Below are 19,281 nucleotides of genomic sequence, written 5' to 3'. Positions count from 1 at the left end.
TTTCAGATTACATGGGTTCGTAGGTAGCTACAACAAAGCCACGTGGTAAAAGCACAGGTTCCGACAGTGCATTCATGAGGGGAAAGAATGTGTCCCTGTTGCTCATACGTGATATGCAGAATGCGCGCGAGCGCATCTTGCTGTGGTTTACAAGACGATGTCGGGCGCCGCCGACGTCACTGGACAGGAGACGGCTATAAATGATGAATCACGGGGAGCAAGCACAGTGTCTTCGGTCACATATACTTTAGGGACGGTGCAGGTTCCTGGACAGTCGTAGGTGTGTTCCAGTGGCAATGTAATCTCGCTGTGAGCATGGTCTATAATAGCGTCGTTTTCCTCCAGATAGTCACAACCTAATATGACATCGTGAAAAGTCGCCGGCAGCACGCGAAATTCTACAGGGTAGCACACACCAGAAATTGTGACCCGGGCAGTGCACGAGCCTGAAGTTTGGGCAACTGTTGAAAGCAGATTTGAGACATGTTCCACCAAAAAATGTAACTTTGCGTAATCTCTTGCACATTGCTAAGGACAAAACCGAAACAGAAGAACCAGTGTCTATGAGCGCCCGTGAAGGGTGGCCATCAATCGTGACGTGAATAAAATTCCGGGGACGAGTAGGAGGAACCTTTGAACAAAGCGCGATGTGTGCAGTACGCCCTCCACGCACTGCAGCTACGGGTTTCCCCTTGGAGGAGGAGACGTTAAACGTGTGGAACGGGTAGGGCTGCGTGAAAGTGATCTTCGGCTATTCCCAGGCGATCTTGAGCGGTGTCGGGTTCTAAAATATTCGCTACCTCGTCAGGATCCACCACTTGGAGCTTCGCGATATGACGTTGGGTATTAGTAGCGATCTTGGACGCAACCGGCTAGGCGATCTTCATAACGTTCATCGCGATATGGCTGCGAAAACTGGGCAATAGACCTCCCAGCCCAAAATTCGTCCCTTTGACGCTTTCGGCACACTAGAATGGTGTCACCCGAAATCCCGCAATAATAGCAAGCAAAACGGCGCCGTGGTTGGGAAAATGTGAAACTAGCGTTGTTGGGTTGTGCGGGTTGCATTGTATTTGGGGCCTGCGACAAAGCTGCAACGGACGGTCGTGGTGGTAAATTGGACCTCGTAACATCCGCGTATGGTGGTTGGAGCGGGACGGGCGGCTGTTGTGTCATAGCGTCTGCAAGTGCTTTTTGAACTATGGACTGAACAAAAGCAGGAGGCCCATTTTGGGGTATGAGGCGGCTTGATGTCTGTCTCGATAATTCTTGAACAATCTCCTGAACAAGAGAACGTAGATTGTCAAGGGTCACAATTTCTGTGCCTGTCCCACAGTTAATGTATGTCTCGCAATTACGCAGGTTCCTCGCGTCCTGCAGTATTTTGCAGAAGGAAATAACTTCATCGACAGATGCGAACCCTTTGCAAACGAGAAGCTGGAACGCGTCTTCTCGGATACCCCTCAGCATAAAACGGATCCTCTCTGCGTCACACATTGCGGGGTTGCAGCGCTTGCAAAACGATAAAATGTCTTCGATATATGTCATCACTGCTCCGACTGTTGGACACGCGATTAGAGCTTCCGCTCGGTGTCCACCTTTCGGTACGCGAGCCTCACGAATTGTGCGGGCTAATTGTTGCCAATCTTGGAATTCGTTTTCGTGGTTCAAGTACCATGTTTTGGCCACGCTGGACAAATAGAATGCAACGTTATTAAGTTTGTTGGTATCGTCCCACCTGTTGTGGCGGCAGACGCGAGCAAACTCATGGAGCCAGTCGGGAACGTCGTGTCCATCAACGCCGCTGAAGGTGGGCTGGTCACGCTGGCGAACGACCGGGGCAGCAACGACTGACGGCGTCGCCGGCGCTTCTGGGGGTATGCCATTGCCAGGAGCAGTGGGACCCATGGCCATTGGAGAAATTTGGCGGCTACGTATTCCAGTTTTCCTGAGGGAGGGAAATCGTGCACCTCCACCAAGGTGTCGGGAGTTCGAAAAACACACACTTTATTGTAATGACGATGGGGATGGCGACGATGATATCATCCCTCTCACAATAGTCCGTTTCATCGGGCTCTCCCGAGGTTTAGCTGGGAGAGAGGATCGCGCTAAGAAGTGGGAGCGTCGCCCCATCGAGGATTTGAGACGATCTGCACCCCACGTCAGGCCGCACCCCAACGGACCGCAGGCCTAGAAGGACGACCGGAAGGGCCTCGGTCCAAGACGACGGGTTGTGATTAGAGTTCGGATCAGTATTAGTGTTCATCCCGAAATCCAGTTTTTTTTTTTTGCGATTTTTGTGTCTGCGGTTTAGAAGCTGAATCCTATTCCGACTTCTTTTCATGATGTATGTGCCATGACTCAAAAAATATTCTCACTCCCCCATCTGTGTTCACGTGCCGGTGTAGTGGCGTTGTCAAAGTTGAAAGTGTGCTGGATTTTAATTGTATGCTCCACGAGATATGTGGGTGAAACGTGGGCTACGTGAGTGAAACGGGTGAAAGCTGGCAACAAGGCTGAAAGAACACGATGCTCAGATAAAGAAGTCGCCAGCTGACAATCGTCGCACAGAACTCGTGGAGCATGCGATAGAAAACCAGCACACTTTCAACTTTGACAATGCCACTACATTGGCACGCGAACACAGATTTCTTGAGTCATGGCACATCCATCATGAAAATAAGTCCTGCGACAACCACAAGGGGCCACTGCCAGACTGTTATAAAACCCAAGGACTCGCACGCAGTGTTTTCTTTTGCTGATGATGACGCAATGATGATGATGACGACGTTGATATACACGTCGAAACGGCGAAAACGTTTGCTACTCTTATCGTGTGTTATCCTTCTATTAAACATGATTCCTGACTTCTGGTATATTTTCGAATTCCTTTGCGTACATCTCTTTTAACCGGACATTTAAGCATTTAAGTGCCGACGTGGGTTCCAAGTTACTGCTCAGCTTCTCTGGTGAACACATCATTCTGAGGACCTACATACACATTCCGTTCTCGACGTCCAAGTTGGTGCAGTTATTGCAGAATCGAATGAACCGCAGGTAGCCTTTCGCGTACGAATGCGCTATAGAGCACGCGCTAGACCTATTAGGTTACAGCGAAGGCTTATTTTCTGAAACGGATCAAAACTAAGATCAAGGTGTTAGTACTGTCCCGAAAGAAGCAAGTCGTGTAGCAAAACACCTCTGAGTAGCACTGGAATCACAGATGTGACCTGGTTTTTGTACCTGGTAGACCCCAAAGTCTAGACCCCCGCCTTTCGATTGGTTATTTGGTGCGATCGGTTCAGCATGACCAGTAGACCAGCATGACCAGCCGTAGATCTTGCATGAAAGCGCTAAAGAGCTGCATACATAGAAAATCGAGCCACAACAGTGCATGCACCTGGTTACCAGGAAGCTTTCCTCTAGGTGTGTTAGATGGCAGAGATCCCCCCCCCCCCGTCGTTCGGATACGTTATTACAGATTGCTTATCCACAGATGGAGCAAAATTTTCGTCTCAATTACGGGTTCCCTGCGGCATCTGTCAGCTGCGGGGAACCAGAAAGGACAGTGTGTTTGGTAGTAAGCTGAAGGCCCGGATTTCCCTTCTCGAGAACGTGACGGCCCAATTGCTCGTCGTCCCTTCGTATCCACTAAGCCGGAACATCTTCTCGTGTCTACGGATATTCCCATCCACTAACGTTGAATCGCATCAAGGACTCTGGCGTGGCCAGGGATTAATTACTGTGGTCTTCAAGCATCGCGCACATCCGGACTGCCTGCTGCGGTGATGTACACTTAACAATACAAATCTTCCGACACCATATTCGAGAATTCAAGCGTCCGCGCACGCCCGTGCGCAACCAGGAAGCAAAACTAAGGAGGGAGCACGACAGTTTCTTTCCAAAACGCACAAAACACAAAATCTACTGGAAGTGACGACATATAGTACGCGTCATGACGACGTCATATCGATCTGCTGACTGGCGCCAGCCCATCCCGGGCGAGACTTCCCCACAACTGGGACAAACAAGCTGGGGCAGCTGCCGCCGAGGATGGCGTTTTCTGGAACCCGGCAAGATACTAGCAATACTAGATACGAGACACTAGCTGTTAGATTAGTGAGCTGACGAACAAGTGATCCTAGCACTGTCGTTGCACGCTACGAAAAAATTAAGCTGAAAATTTGACTGGAGAAAGCAATCAAGAGCTGCGCGGGACGGACGAAATCCGACCATGTTCTTATTCGCATTATCTCTTCAACCTTTAATTGGCTCCATAATACAGTACATTTTCATTGTCTGACACCGCAGTACCTGTTGGACGCAACCTGGAAAGTACAGAAAGCACGGGTAGGTTTTGCTGAAATGTTATTGCTGTACGCAAGTAGCTAAGGAAAATAAGTTTTTTGTATCTCTGTTATCTATGAATATACTCATCCATAACTTGATACCACTTCTCTGTCTCCTGTGATTTATATATATGGAATGGAAAGAAAAGGTAGCTCCACGGGGTACCTGTATACGCAGTATACGTTGCTTTTCCAGATAGCACCATCCATATTAGTTTTCAAATATAAAGCGTCGTATCCCATCATAAGACGGTTTACTCGAGAGGACAGCTCCCTTTGCCAGTGTTTCCTTGGCATAGCACATATGGGTACAGTAGGATACTGTATACACATGTACATACATGGGACACCTTTCTTGTTTCGTGAGGCACAGACGTAGGAGACAAGGTAGCTGGTGCGAATATGACGGAGGAAACATATCTCCTCGGCTTTAAGACGTAAGCGCTGGAACATGGATGAAGAGGAACATGAAAAAATACCAAGGAGCAGATGAGACAGACTCAAAACCAGATAGTAGTCTGGCTGGTCTGTTCTTTCGTATTCTTCTGTTTTCCCCATAATCCATGTCCCTGTGCTTACTCCTAGATCTAAAGGAGATGTTTCCCTCAACATATGTTTATGGCTTGTGCAGATGCGGAAATTAAGTTATATACATAATCACTATACATTTGTCTCAAAGCACAGAAAAGAGAAAAAAAAACAGAAAAAGGGGTAGGGGCCGAAGTCATACAAAGTCACTATCACAAAGCGGCTCAATGTACAATCTCTACCACTGCGCAACAAGGCAATGTGTTTGCTTATTTGGAATAGCTGTTAAATCCTAATTAACTGACCTTAGAACTGTGTCAGCTTTGTGAACACCTGCCTCACTCTTTCTACGTGAATTTTTGGTGCTGTATCCTTGCTAATGTGATGCAGCCTTATGACAACGTACTTCTCTGCTACACATTTTACAAGATGGACATAATGATTATCTAAAGGACTTCGGTCGACCATGTGATCATGGAGAAAGGGAAAGAGGCTCCAGTCAAGGAATTTGTGGAGCACTTCGGAAGTCATTGTTGCAAGGATGTTCTTAGCCATGAGTCTATTTTCTGCACTGGCAATCCGGACAACTTGTTCCGATTTCTGTGCGATTTTGATCGCGTTTTCAGATGGATAGAGGAGCCCTCCTCTGCTCTTCCGATATATAAGAGGATATGTTGGCTCCTCGGAAGGTGTTGCAGTTAGTGCATTTATGCACGTTTCACACATGAAGCTTGCGCAGAACAAATCCTGAAATGTATGTGACTATCATTCCCTCGAATTGTGAAATGTGCCTAGGATCAGGACAGCGGCCGTGGTCATCAATACTTTCAATGTTTTCTTCCCAGCTTGGCAGCAGTTGCCGTCGATCACTTGTCCCGTTCAAGACCTCTTCAGAAGGCGCCGTCCTTGCACTGCTCACATGGAGTATCGCGATGTTCTCTTGTGGCAAGCAGTTGCCAGTGGTGATGTCCCTGACTTCGTTTTGCACAATCAGTCGCTTGAATGCTGCGGCAGAGTCTTCGGCATTAGGATTGTCGTTGCACCGTCCATGAGACCTGATGGCACGAAAGAAAAGTCTGAGATGATCTTGGCTGACCTTGTGTGATGGGATGTACATTAGGACCTTTTCCTTAACAGCCAATTCATCATAGCGAATACGTAGACATTTGATTGCAATTTTGATGGCCAGGAGTCCAGTCTTCTGATTGGTCTTCAGTAATGGCATACCATTTGGATGCTCTCTCAAACTGGACAGGTACGTGTCTGCAATCGTGAACAGGGACTGAACTGAAGAGACATCAAAAATATAGTTAATGATTCGGAGAAACGGTTGCGTATCCTGACTTTCTTCAAATCATCATAATTCCTTGTGTGCGGCATTCTGCAATAGCATCCGCAACGGACAAGCTCAGAACCTGAGCTGCCAAACTGACTTTCATTGGTTGTCTTCGCCAATTAATATGTGAGTTACGAAGACGGTTTGTCAGGTGTACTCCCTCTTTCTGTTGTAGACTGTTATGACCTTTTTGTCACATAGCGCATTTCTCACAAGCTTAAGCATATGACAAGGATACATAAAAACAACAACAACTTCCCCTGTTTCAGGGTGCTGGAAAGTTGTCTTCAAATTTCTGGGGTCGCTGAAGCTGCACCCAAGCTGTCTAAGCATTGCAAAGTTTGACGGTACCCCATCACATGTTATGGAGACAATAGTGGCTCCCGCTTCATGGGCAAGGACACGACTGTGTTGTACTAAGTCAGCCCTTTCTTCACCACCAAGTCCGTCAACGAGCAAATAGCCCAAGGCGACCTTCCACCTTCCATTAATAGCCATTGCCATTACCACAAATGCTGCTTTAGCCATTGGCCAGCAATCGCCATCTGTTCCAGTGCCCATGTCAACATAGCCTTGGAATTGTTTACCGTCCCACTGGAGCTGTTGTCTGCTTGAAATTTCATCCACCATGAGACTACATAATGTTGGAAAGCCTGACTTGCTGTTCTCTATTGCTTTCATTTTCAGTGCATTCAGAGCTTCTTTTGAGAACCCTGGCCTGCCATCAACTGATTGGTACCATTTGCTCAATCTTTTTGGATGTGGCAGGCAAGTGTCGAATACACTTCGCATATGGTTGTAGGGCCGAGATGAAAAAAAAAAAAAAAAGTAATGTCAACGCAAATGCTCGCGGCTGAGGTGAGTACTGTGGGGGGAGGGCACTTCCTGTGCGTATTGCAACCTGTCGTTTCAGTAGGTCTTGATTTGTAACACCAAGGCTCTCCAAAACTGCAACGTTCTCCTCAAGCAGCATCTTCTGCCTTGTTAAATCCTTAATCACATCTTTCAGCCTGGCATTTTGTCGTTTTGTTTCTTTAAACGTCGATTTTCCTTTTGAAGTCTCTTTTTGTTGCATTTGGTATGTGGGGACGTATACCACTTGAAACGTTCTCTTAAGAAGGCTTTCTCCTTTCTGAGTTGTAGATTTTGCCTAAAAGAGATCCATATACAACAAAAAATTTTGTTATATATATATTTTTTCCTTTTTTTACTTCCTATATCCTTGTTAGAGTCTTGTGAGGATTGGAAGGTTTTGACCTACAGCCCATTTTGCCATCTGTGCATAGGACCCGCAAACTGACACAAATCGACACAGGTGTATGCTGCATGTATACATGGTGTCTACTAAACTCTTCTTTAATAGAACTGTCAGGTCAACTTGAAATGTCCACATGAGTGGGAGAAAAAAAAGAAATTTCGTTGTTTGTAAATGTTATATCCTTGTCTGTGAAATTATGTATTGCCATTCCTCATTAATACGTATCCATACCAGTATGTGGTCTGTATGCTGCTTGTAGCACCTTTTTTTTGTCTTCATTTAAGTGAGCCAGATCACATACTCACATTGCTATCTTGTCTCCACAACGCTCCAATTTACGAGTTGCAGACACATGAATCACAAATCCATGCCTTTGTTTACAAGGCTTGCACCAACTACATTGTTGCACTCGATGTCGTCACAGGAATAAATGGGCCGTTTCTTTTCAATGTTCAGAACTCATGACAACAGAAGTTATGACAACGGTTTCAGAGTAATATTTTTCCCCAGGAACTAGAAACACCTCAGATAAATTTACTGCACATATTGCTACAGTTCTCTCCAACAATTCCAAGTTCAGGATGTGCAGTATAGGTTATATGTGCCCTTAGACTGTTGTTATGGGCTTATAGTTATGTAAAGAAACTTTGTTGAACATTTAGCCTGCAGTACGCTGTCTATAATACTTTAAGCAACAATTATGCTAGATAAGTTTCAATCAATCAATCAACTTTCTATTCCATTGCAAACTTAATTTGCTGTCACGATTCCTATTCGGACGAACAATATGGTTTAATAGCTAAGTTATGTATTTGAAGTGTTCAACAGGAGACACATGTAAGTATAACTATATTGCTAACAAACATGTTCGTCTTGATGAAAGATGAAAGTCACTGAAAAGGTTAGCCAGCTGTTGACTCGAACCCACATCTTCTGGATTGCCGGTCCAGGGCTCTACCAATTGAGCTAAGCTAACACGCCTTCTCAGCGACTTCCAGGGTGCGTCATCTGAAGGGACAAACCAGCCACTCTCTCTCACTCACCCTCCTTTCACTCTTACATTTTTTGCTCACTCGTACACACATTCATACGACGGGGTCGACGCAGGCGGCAACTGTTGAACATGAAAGAACTGATGTTCTGAGGCTGGAACAACATAGAAGGGACAATTATATACAATGCCTCAATTTGCCGATGAAAGATGAAAGTCACTGAAAAGGTTAGCCAGCTGTAGGACTCGAACCCACATCTTCTGAATTGCAGTTCTTTCAGGTTCAACAGTTGCCGCCTGCGTCGAACCCGTGCGTCGTATGAATGTGTGTACGAGTGAGCAAAAAATGTAAGAGTGAAAGGAGGATGAGTGAGAGAGAGTGGCTGGTTTGTCCCTTCAGATGACGCACCCTGGAAGTCGCTGAGAAGGCGTGTTAGCTTAGCTCAATTGGTAGAGCCCTGGACCGGCAATGCAGAAGATGTGGGTTCAAGTCCTACAGCTGGCTAACCTTTTCAGTGACATTCATCTTTCATCGTTAATTTCTTAGGCAAATTGAGGCATTGCATGTAATTGTCCAGGTGAACCAGGTGAGCAGCCTTCCTGAGATGCAAACCCAATTGTACCCTAGAGTCACCATTCACCCAAATAAATTGTAATATGTAAAATTTGCATGAAATTTGCATGTGGTGCCCTTGCAGAAAGGCACATGCACCATGAGAACTCCACTTGAGAGACCGTTACAACTGCAGTCAACGGTAAACATCAAATGTGGAAGCATAAGGGCTACTATATTCTCAGGTTTCCAAGGGCACTGATCTCATGTCACATGAAAGAGCATATATGTACAACTTAGTCATCATGGCAAAGGGAAAAGATGATGCGTACAAATAGCAACATGTCACAGGTGATGATAAGGGGGGCTCTTCACTGCTTTTCTTTGTCAGCGCGGAAGTAATATGCACCTCTCGTGGTTCCTCGGCGTCCTCAGTGTCCATGCTGACGAGAGGTTCCCACAGGAGCCCAGAAACATGCTACATTTTCATAAAAAATGTATGTAAAATTTCACCAATCAAAGCAAAATATTGTCTGGCATTGTACCTGTTCTTTTTCCTCATCTATTCTGGTAATTGCATGGGGGATTCCTGCAACAGGAACATGACATGATCTAGCACTTAGTTCATATAATTTGAGTATATCAGCAAAACATCAGGCTTGTACTGTTAACTGTTAACTTGTACAGCCAGTGTACAATTTCAAACCTAAGCTCAGTCAATGCAAAAGAGAACTAAAATAAGCATTAAACTTTGCCAGTAATACTTCAGTCTACATTTGATGGCTTTTCTGATGGAGTGTGCAGTGTGAACCAATGGCTGAAATGCAACTGGTCACTGACTTAGCATACGTCACCGCATCTGGTTCGCAACAGGTCTCAATTTCACATGCTGTGATAACAATTAAGCCAAATTCCTCCACAGAGGGTGCACCTCCCATCACAGAACTAAGAACTCGCCTGTAAAGTGTGGAGAAGAAAGGCAGCCTGCATATGGCCTAATGGACGCAAATGGAGGCTTACATACATTCTGCTGAGCACGTGCAATAGAATATCTTTGTCAACTAAACACAACATTAAATTGGCAGCCTAATGAGTAGAATATAAGGTGGATATTATATTACCACTTGCATGCCAACCAGAGGGTCACAGGGAATTGGTGAAGTGCCCTCCCCATTGAAAAGACCCCTCAGGTCTAATGTGTTATGGGACTGAGAGGTCCTCCCAGCCTGGAGGACCTCTCAGATTGACCTCTCAGGCTGAGAGGACCTCTCAGATTGACAGGACCTCTCAGAAGCTAATGCCCAGATCTGACATCGGAACATCAATGTTCAATTTCGCCGTCTACGCTGCACCTGATGTCGGAGCGGTGCAATCATACAGTGCTATGATACGCCAGAGATAGATACAGACAAGTACATGTCACAAAACTCCACATATATTACGTTCCTTCGATTGTACAGATACACTCAAGGCATGCACACTGCTATCAGATTATCTAACAATTATTTCAAATGTCTTGCACAATTGTGAATATCTAATATTTCTTGAAGGAGCGCTCGCAAGAAACTACACGAAACGGTAAATAGCAGCAACAGAAACTAGATTTAGCACTTACATGTCTACGAAAGCATACAAGTCATCATCAACACATACTGTCGTATTCGCAATGCCCGTACAGCGGGGATGAAAAATATTCTTGAGGAACTCTGCTTCTCGGTGATCAAGTTCGTCTGTTTTACGTATACTTAGGGACTCGCGATGCACCGTCTAGTTTCCCTTGTTTGCGTAAGACGCCAACTAACTGGCGAGATTGGGTTCTCACCACCTGTCACTTCGTACGAGATTCATCTAAGAAATACAATTTCAAAATGGCAGTGTAAGTCAGTGTGTAGGCATGGAAATATATAACCTACCGCTTGGCACAAAGCGCCGTTGGTAACGAAACGGGTTGTTAATCTTCCTATCGGCGCTCATAATGCGTGTCTGCGAACAGTGGTAAAAGCGTAAAGTGAACAGGAATGCCTGTCACTCATATTTGAGACATCGTCTACGTACCTCAGAAACACTTCGAATCCCGAAGACAAAACGCAAATTACTTGAGATCCGCGGCCGACGTCCTCACACTTCAGCGTTTCAAAACAGACTGATTGAACCGCTAGCGACTGGCCGAAACACTTCCACTTGCGTGCAGTGCAATAATGCACGGATTGCAAGAACAGTAGCTTCAAGGGGGAACGGCAATACAAGGTTATCACGGCACGTGTTCCTTGGAGGAATAACGCACAAACATGTGGAATCTTGCGAACTATTTTCCAAAGCGCACGAGATAGCATGTCCTGCGGCGCGGAAAACATGTAGCAACTTGCTCTGGGAGGCGTTGCACGACGCACTGTCTCAAAGCTGTCTGAGAGGTCCCGCCAAACCCCTCAGGACTACATGAATGATTCTACAAAGTCTTCCAGATTTTCTCTAAAAGGTCCTCTCAGACCCCTCTGTGCTGCCTGAAAGGTCCTACCAGACCTTTCAATATGTTTTGAACGGTTCTCTCAGACCCTTCAGAAGTACTAAAGGGTCCTACCAGACATTTCAAGATTTCTTGAAAGGTCCTCTCAGACCTCTCAGGAAATTTTGAGAGGTCTCTTAGACACATTTTCGATGGGCAAGATTGTGAGGAATGCGGTTACATAAAGCACACAAGTTCACTCCTCGCCAATGGCTTTCATCTCATGTGTTAACAGGTTTGGATCCACTGCCTGCAAAATTAATTCAGCATTGCAGAAAAAAGTTCCTGAGAGCACGTAGCTCAGTGCATTTCAAGAAATTTCACGACATGTTTGTGCACTGAACTTGCACCCTAATGCATAATAATGTATAAAATATGTACCCAGCGCCAGCGTCTACCTTTCGTCTCCAGGGGGACAAGTGGGATATTTATTACCCCCTGCATTCGTGTTGCCTAAGCTGTGTCTTTAGGCATCGCTTTCAGCAAACTAGGGGTGGCAGTCGCCCCAGGAACATGACTTTATTCTTACTGGATTGTCGCTTTACCCAAGTATATAACTATACATACCTAGTATCTACCCCCATATACCCAAGAGCAGCTATATATCCTACAGCAGCTCAGAGCTAGTCTGGAATTTTAAAACACTTATATGAGCCCACAAGATGCACTATTCAGGTTACTATGCAACTGCATCACTAGGGGGCAGTACACACAGGGGTGATGCATTGGAGCAGTATCACACTTTCCCTACAGTAACATATATTTATGTATTGGAGACTGTGTTATTGTGTACACCGAATCACACATGGAAAAATATTCACTATGGGGGGGGGGGTGACATGTAGCCTAGTGATGCCGGTGCTACTATTTTCAAGTTGGTACCTCTATGGCTTGCCTTTCTGCTGGTGCTGCAAATGATGAAGAGGTGACCTGAAAAATTAAGCCCTCACAGATGATGCCTTACAGAACCTATAGCTTCATTGAGCATATTTCCACGATGGCATAGTTGCACGTCACAGTTCTTCATACGTCTTCTACAGGGGCTCTTGTGGAATAAGTGACAGGGTGCTGTCTGCAGGAGGGGTGTCCTGTGGAGCAAATGGAGTCTGTTATGGCCACAGTTATCATATGATAAACATGTGTGTTTCTCACTCATCTCCTAGTCATAAGATGTTATACAAGGAACAAACATATCTTCTTGCTGCTGTACATCATTAAAACAACATTCATAAGCATTACAATCTCACCATCATGCCTTCCCCACTTGTGGTTCCAGCATGCTAGAGAAAATAAAGGATCTCTTAGCTACAACTATTTCCTATACAAGAGCGTACGTTGCGAAAATACAGATGGACGAGTTCCTTTTTTTCTTCCCTACCACTGAACGTAAACTATATGACTATATCACGTGTGACATGCAGCCCGATAACTAAAGCGATCTGATAACTAAAAAGCAGTCAAGCTACCCAAAAACTATCTATTGACGATGAAAGCATTAAAAGTATCATACGCGCGCTCTGCATCGTTTATGTCCTACCTCATCCTGTGGGAAAAATTTGGGAACTGCACATGGACGAAGCCGGACGAGAGACTGCGTTTCCATGAAGTCATTTGGGTGGAAGCGCTTTGAGCAAAGTCGGCCCCACTCTGGCGGCACCCAGTTCACGTCTTTCCCCCAAGGGCTCGATCCATTTTGCTCGCAGCTGTGTGTGTTTTTTTTTTTTTTGAAACCTACACAATGACAAAATCAATAATCACCCGTTACACTAAGTCCAGCATTTCTGTCAAACAACGTTCAGTTTTCTAGCATATCAATAATGATAATATACTCACGAATGGAATGAAACTCCTGGCTCTTTGCGAAGAGAGAGCGCGATCTGCAGCGCTGCACGCACCAGGTCGGCATCTCCTATGCACGCTAAAGAATGTGAATGAAGTTTCAAGTGCAACTGCAGTAAACCCACGCAATTCAAGAACCACGAAACCACGAACGCGAGTCGAAACGTGGTCGAAACGCCCGAACGTAAACCAAAACTCGCGCTCAAGCTCCTCTGTCAGCTGCTGAGAGCTGGGAGAGGAGGATCGTTTGTCCCAGTTGCTTCTCCTCATCCAAACTTCCGGAATCGCGCAAAATGACGTCACACTCCCTCCTTATTTTTCCTACCTGCATGTCCGTGCAGAAGCCTCAGTCATGCAGTTGCGAGGGTATGTCGTCTATGCGTTCAACGTGCGATTATTCTGTGTCGTGAACTGCTCTTACGCGATATCTCAATGGCACTCCGTACATACTTGTACTATGGTCGATTTACAGCTCCTAGCGTTATGTGTCGTCGCACAGAAGGCGCCACCGGTTTAGCTCATTCAAAGATATCTGCTGAATCGAACGACGAACCGCGAGCTTACACGATTGCTTGTGCAGGAGATACATCGTCCTCTGCTTTTTTAAATTGCTTATATACGGCACTAAAGCGCGTCCCAGCTGAGATGTCCTTTGTAGCCATGTGTAGTTGACGGTTTGTCCTTTATGCTTCCGGTGTCGTTACTTACCCGATTATGAAGCTCGGGTTGTTCACGTGCTGGCTGCGCTCCAGACGAAGCTTGGAACGTCTGAGACCGGCGGATGGTGCTCATGCTGTACTTCGGTACAAGGCTTACCCACTTCTCTTGCAAACTTAAGGGTAGCTTCTCTACAACGAGATTACCCCCGCGCGCTGTTACCAAATAGGAACGATAAGGCAAGTGCGGATCCGCCATTGCAGATTTCAGTTCCTAGAACGAGTCTCCCAGTTTGCTGAGTTTGTCATCCTCACTGCTCGATATCTTCGGAAAGTTTTCATGTCTTCGCATCAGCACATTTTCTGTCCCCTCTGGGCCGTAGGCTTCTTTCAACCCTTCCCACATTGTCTGGCTGTGGTTATCCGTGGAGGACTTAATATTTCCGTAAACAAGGTTTGGCAATTTTCAAAGATCAATTGAAAAAAATAAATCTCCCGCAATTAAAAAATTGCGCAAAGCCTTCGTCAATGGTCGCAAAAGATTCCAGAAGGTAATTGCGGAAAGTCCGACAATCCTCCGGCGAGTACATAGCAAGTCAGATCGCGTAAGGTGAAACACCCTGTGTATCGTAGCGGCAGCTTATGGGCCCTCCTTTTTTTTTTTTTTTTTTCATGCGAGTTGCAAAAGTGTCTGTGAGCGAACATCAGCAAGGTGTCTGAGGGAGGGGAATTTCCGTGTGTCTTAGAAGGACTTCAGGGGGAAATGTGCCGAAGGACTAGTTTCTGTTCAGATCGTGTGCACAAATCCTAGAAAGAACTCCACGTAAGGTACCGGGTAGGTACGAGCCACAGGCTCATCGACACTGCTGTTACTTCTCAGGTTCATTCACAGCACATAACCGCAGTTCGTTTCACGTTGGCGTGACATCAAACTGGAAAGAGAGCGTTATGGCCCGGCTTAAACACAAGGACCGTGTGCTGTCCCTCTAAAGTGCATCACGTTATGTTGCTTCCGAAATAAATACTTACTGGGTGATTTTTCAAGTTCCCGATGACATGATGACTGTGGAATACATGTGTTGTCTGTTACGTTCTAGACACCATCAGGTGAGGTTAAAACGAACTTAACTTGCTTGTCCGGGTGTGGCGTACCTTGGAATCTTCAGCTCTGGTTCCTTGCTCCATGCTTGCCGACGCAGACTGTAAGTACACTGCACAGAGGCCGGATTAACGTGAAAGCGCTGAAAGAGCGCAATTGAGCGTAACATGCGCGGATTGCTTCATCGTAGCATGGTCAGAGTGTGCTTAGTACTTCTGCCCCGGTACCGTCATTCGCGATGCGACGTCCTTGCACCATACGCGGAACACAGAGTTTATGTGATCCGCAGTAAGTAGCGTAGTAGCGTACACATAGAGCCAGTCTTCAATACGAGAATTGATAAAAACGTTCCCGGACTAGCCCTATAAAAATGAAACCAGATCATGTATTCCATTTTCTACCCACTACCCTTCAACGTAGTCGTCTTGGGTACCTACACATCGCTTCCAGCGCCGTCACTATTGTTGGAACGCTTCATGGACGTCATGCTCTTGCAGCTGCTGAAGCACATTCTTTGTTTCCACCTGGATCACTTGGACGTCGTCAAATCGGCGGCACTTCAGCCGCGCTTTCAGATTAGGGAAAGGAAGAAGTCGACGGGGCCGAGTCCGATGAATACGGGCGGTGGGGTGCAACGACCATGCCGTTACGTGCAAGCTGCTCCCGTGTTTTCAATGACGTGTGTGAGGGAGCATTGTCGTGGTGGAGCACAAATTTTGTTCGCGCCCCAGTTCTGGACGTTTTCGCCTAACGTGCTCCCACGGGAGACTCAAAATTTTGCAGTACAGTGGTTCAGAGTTCACAGTGTGGCCAGCAGGGACGAATTCTTGGTGTACAATACCGCGAATATCGGAGGAAACGAAGAACATGCTGTAGATTATTGCTTCAACATGCTCTACAGTTCATCATACTCGTTCCCATCGACGGATCGTCCGTTCTGTTTTCCTCAACATCAAGCGCGCATATGATACCGTCTCGCACATTTGTGTGCTCCACGCCTTGCGCTCGTTTGGAGTATCCGGTCGGCTCTTCGTCTGTCTCCAAGACTTCCTTACGGACTGAACTGTCGCTGTCCGTACATCCCAATGCCGAAGTCCTCAGCATCCTGTTCCTCAAGGAGTCCCCCAAGGAAGCATTCTCAGCCCGACACTCTTTAACGTGGTGATGGCCGGCCTACAAACAGCAATTCCTCGCAAAGTGTCGTTTTCCGTGTATGCAGATGACGTCGCCATTTGGACAGTCGGAAAATCACGCCCAGCTCTATGGCGCCGCCTGCAGCTCGCTTTAAACAATATTCATACGTACCTCACGCACTTTGGGATGGACGTTTCACCCGAAAAGTGTGTCGAGCTCCCTTTCACGCGCAAAGCTATGGCCAATTTCCCCCTTTGACTTGGTACAAAGAAGCTTCAACCGGTTTCTGTTGGTTTCTGTTTCTGACCGTTTTCTGTTCAGATGACGCACCCCGAAAGTCGCTGGAGAGGCGTGTTAGCTTAGCTCAATTGGTAGAGCCCTGGACCGGCAATCCAGAAGATGTGGGTTCGATCCCTACAGCTGGCTAACCTTTTCAGTGACTTTCATCTTTCAACCGGTACGCTTCCACCGCTTCCTTGGCGTGGTAATCGACTCGGACTTGCGCTTGGCTCGGCACGTTAAATACCTTGAAACTAAAGTGCAGCGATGGCTCCCTGCGATTCATCTTTCTGGCTCAGGATGGGGCTGTGATCAGTGTTCCCTGCTCGCGGTTCACGCGGCATTGGTGAGGGCGACTGTGCTTTACAGCCTTCCTGTTCTGCACGTGATATCAACAACTTCATTAAATACATTTCGGTCCCTGTTTGCTCGAAGCCTTCGTCGATGCCTCGGAGTTCCAAGAATGGCTGAAACACGGCAAGTACTGGCTGAAGCTGGTGAGCTCCCGATTGAGGTTCTCCGTGAACGGGAAACGGCTCGGCACAACCTCCGCTTGCGTGCTCACATTCCCCGCCACCTGCTCCTCAGGAAAATTCGATACCGCCCTGAAAGCGACTTCTATGGAGTAGCGCAGAGAACACGCCAGACTCTCACTGGCTTCATAACTAAGGACATTATACCGCCGGAAGCCCCCTGGTCTCTACCGGTACCGCCCACTTTTGTACGCCTCCCAAACCTTCTGGAAAGAAGAGATCAGGTCCCCCCTCAAGTCCTCCGAGCCCATTTTCATGCTCTGGTAGACGAGCAGTTTTCTACGTTTACGGCTGCATATACCGATGGCGCATCCCGAAACAAGAAGTCCGCCTCAGCATTCGTCATACCATCCAAAGGCGTAGTGCACGGGAGACGCCTTTCACATCCAACCTCCTCCACAGCTGCGGAACTCTATTCCATCCTTTTCTTTCTACAACACATCGCTGATTTTACACCCCGGGAATGGGCAGTCTTTACAGACTCCAAATCTGCACTTCAAGCAATTGAAAATTCCGGCATACGAGGCCCATCCGCACCCCTAGTCGCAGATGTGTTAATGGCTTACCACACTATCTACGCAGCAGGCCACAGGCTAGTCCTCCAGTGGGTTCCAGCCCATTGTGGCGTCGTGGGGAACGAGCAGCCGACAGCGCCGCAGAAGCAGCACTCTCGTATCGGAAACGGACCAGTATTGCTCTGCTGAGAGGAGACCGCCGTACAATTCTGCGACGCCTAGTGACACCCCTGACTTCCCGCCAACGGACAACAGACATTCTTCCCCCCTCTATGTTGAGCAGAGTTGATCCAACGCTAGCTTTCCGCATGCCACGAAACACCTCTCGTCAAGATGCTGCATTCATCCACCGAATGCGCCTCGATGTGGCCTTTACAGCTCAGTGGCGTTACCGCTTGAGACAAGTTGACTCTCCCACCTGCTGCCACTGTAGTGCTCTTGAGGATCTGGAGCATATTCTTCTTCATTGCCCTCACTACCAACCCTCCCGAATCACACTCTCCGAGTCTCTTCGTCAGCTGCCCTCCCTATCGAAATTGCTTGGTCCCTGGCCCAATCCAGCCCAGCAACGCTCTGCGCTCAAAGCTCTTCTGACGTTTCTGGACACCATCGTTATTGTGAAGGGGCTCGTTATTTCCCACATTCCCACCGCAATGGGGTAGAGTATCGCCTGTGGCGCTGAAACTCCCCACTCTCCAAGGTCAAAAATAAAGTTGTTGTTGTTGCTGTAGATTCCGCAGTGCTGCTCGTGGATGATCTTCCTCATCGACCAGCGAGGTCCTGCCATTTCTAAAACGTGCGTGCCACTCAAAACACGCTCTCCGGCTAACTGATTCATGGCCATAGTCCTGCCGAATCCTCTCAAACGTCTTCGTTGCAGATTTCTCAAGTTTGACACAACACTAGACGTTTGTTCTTTGCACATGTTTGATGTTCATGACGAAATCGCAGACGGGGTCCTGCCTGTTACCTGGAAATTGCTAATAACTATGGTCCCAGAGCAGATCGCACGACACGCTGATTGGTCTGGGGCACATCTCCCAGATGGGGACACCGCACCCTCGTGCTGCCCCCTGTCGGTCAGCTAGAAAATCAGTACGGGAACTTTTTGATCAACCGTCGTATATCATACAGGTGAGCCGGATAATAAATGTAGAAGATCGCCTGTAATACCTGGTGGGGAGAAAAGGGGGGATACATAGGTGGGTGGCATGTCGGACAGAGTGGGCGGTGAGTGCGGCCAGAACACAACCTGATCGTAATCCCCCGTCGAAGAGGACGAGTAGCAGTCGCAGAGAGGAAGGAGTAGATCCGAACACGTCCACCAGAAGTCACGCAGAAATTAGTAGACACTGAGGCAGGGTAGGCTGAGATGTGAGAGTAGAGATACGGTGTGTGTGTTGTCCTCCCTCTTTTGCTTTCTTTTTGTAGTGGCTTCTGATTATTCCTACATCATTGCCTGAGAAGGCCAGAGGCCTATTTAATACGTGTCGTACGAATATGACGATTAGGACGACGAGAATGAACCAGAATCACACGATGAAACCAGGAACAAAGAAAGATATCTTCCCTCAGCGCTATTTTCTTCGGTGCTCGGTGGTTGTTCGGTGCTTTCAGTGTAATTCTACAGCATGTCCTACTCTACTGAACCGCGTATACGAGAACCTCAAAGACCCCCGATCATTGACCTTTTGTTCTTGAATTTCAG

General features: G+C 47.0%; 1 protein-coding gene across 6 annotated transcripts in view; it reads left to right on the top strand.

The window, feature by feature from the left end:
• LOC135378792 (uncharacterized) overlaps positions 1-19,281 on the top strand; it is a 160,069-nt gene that overhangs the window by 130,537 nt on the left and 10,251 nt on the right. For 5 of the 6 annotated variants that reach the window (XM_064611885.1, XM_064611883.1, XM_064611882.1 and 2 more), the window contains one exon: positions 15,111-15,215. In XM_064611885.1, the coding sequence (XP_064467955.1) occupies positions 15,111-15,215 (105 nt within the window). Of the gene's footprint in view, positions 1-15,110; positions 15,216-18,524; positions 18,589-19,281 lie in introns of those variants that run through there. The other variant, XM_064611884.1, reaches the window with a different exon arrangement.

This window comes from Ornithodoros turicata, chromosome 1 (assembly GCF_037126465.1).
Source record: "Ornithodoros turicata isolate Travis chromosome 1, ASM3712646v1, whole genome shotgun sequence".
Taxonomy (NCBI): domain Eukaryota; kingdom Metazoa; phylum Arthropoda; class Arachnida; order Ixodida; family Argasidae; genus Ornithodoros; species Ornithodoros turicata.
This window is presented reverse-complemented; position numbering and strand designations above follow the sequence as displayed.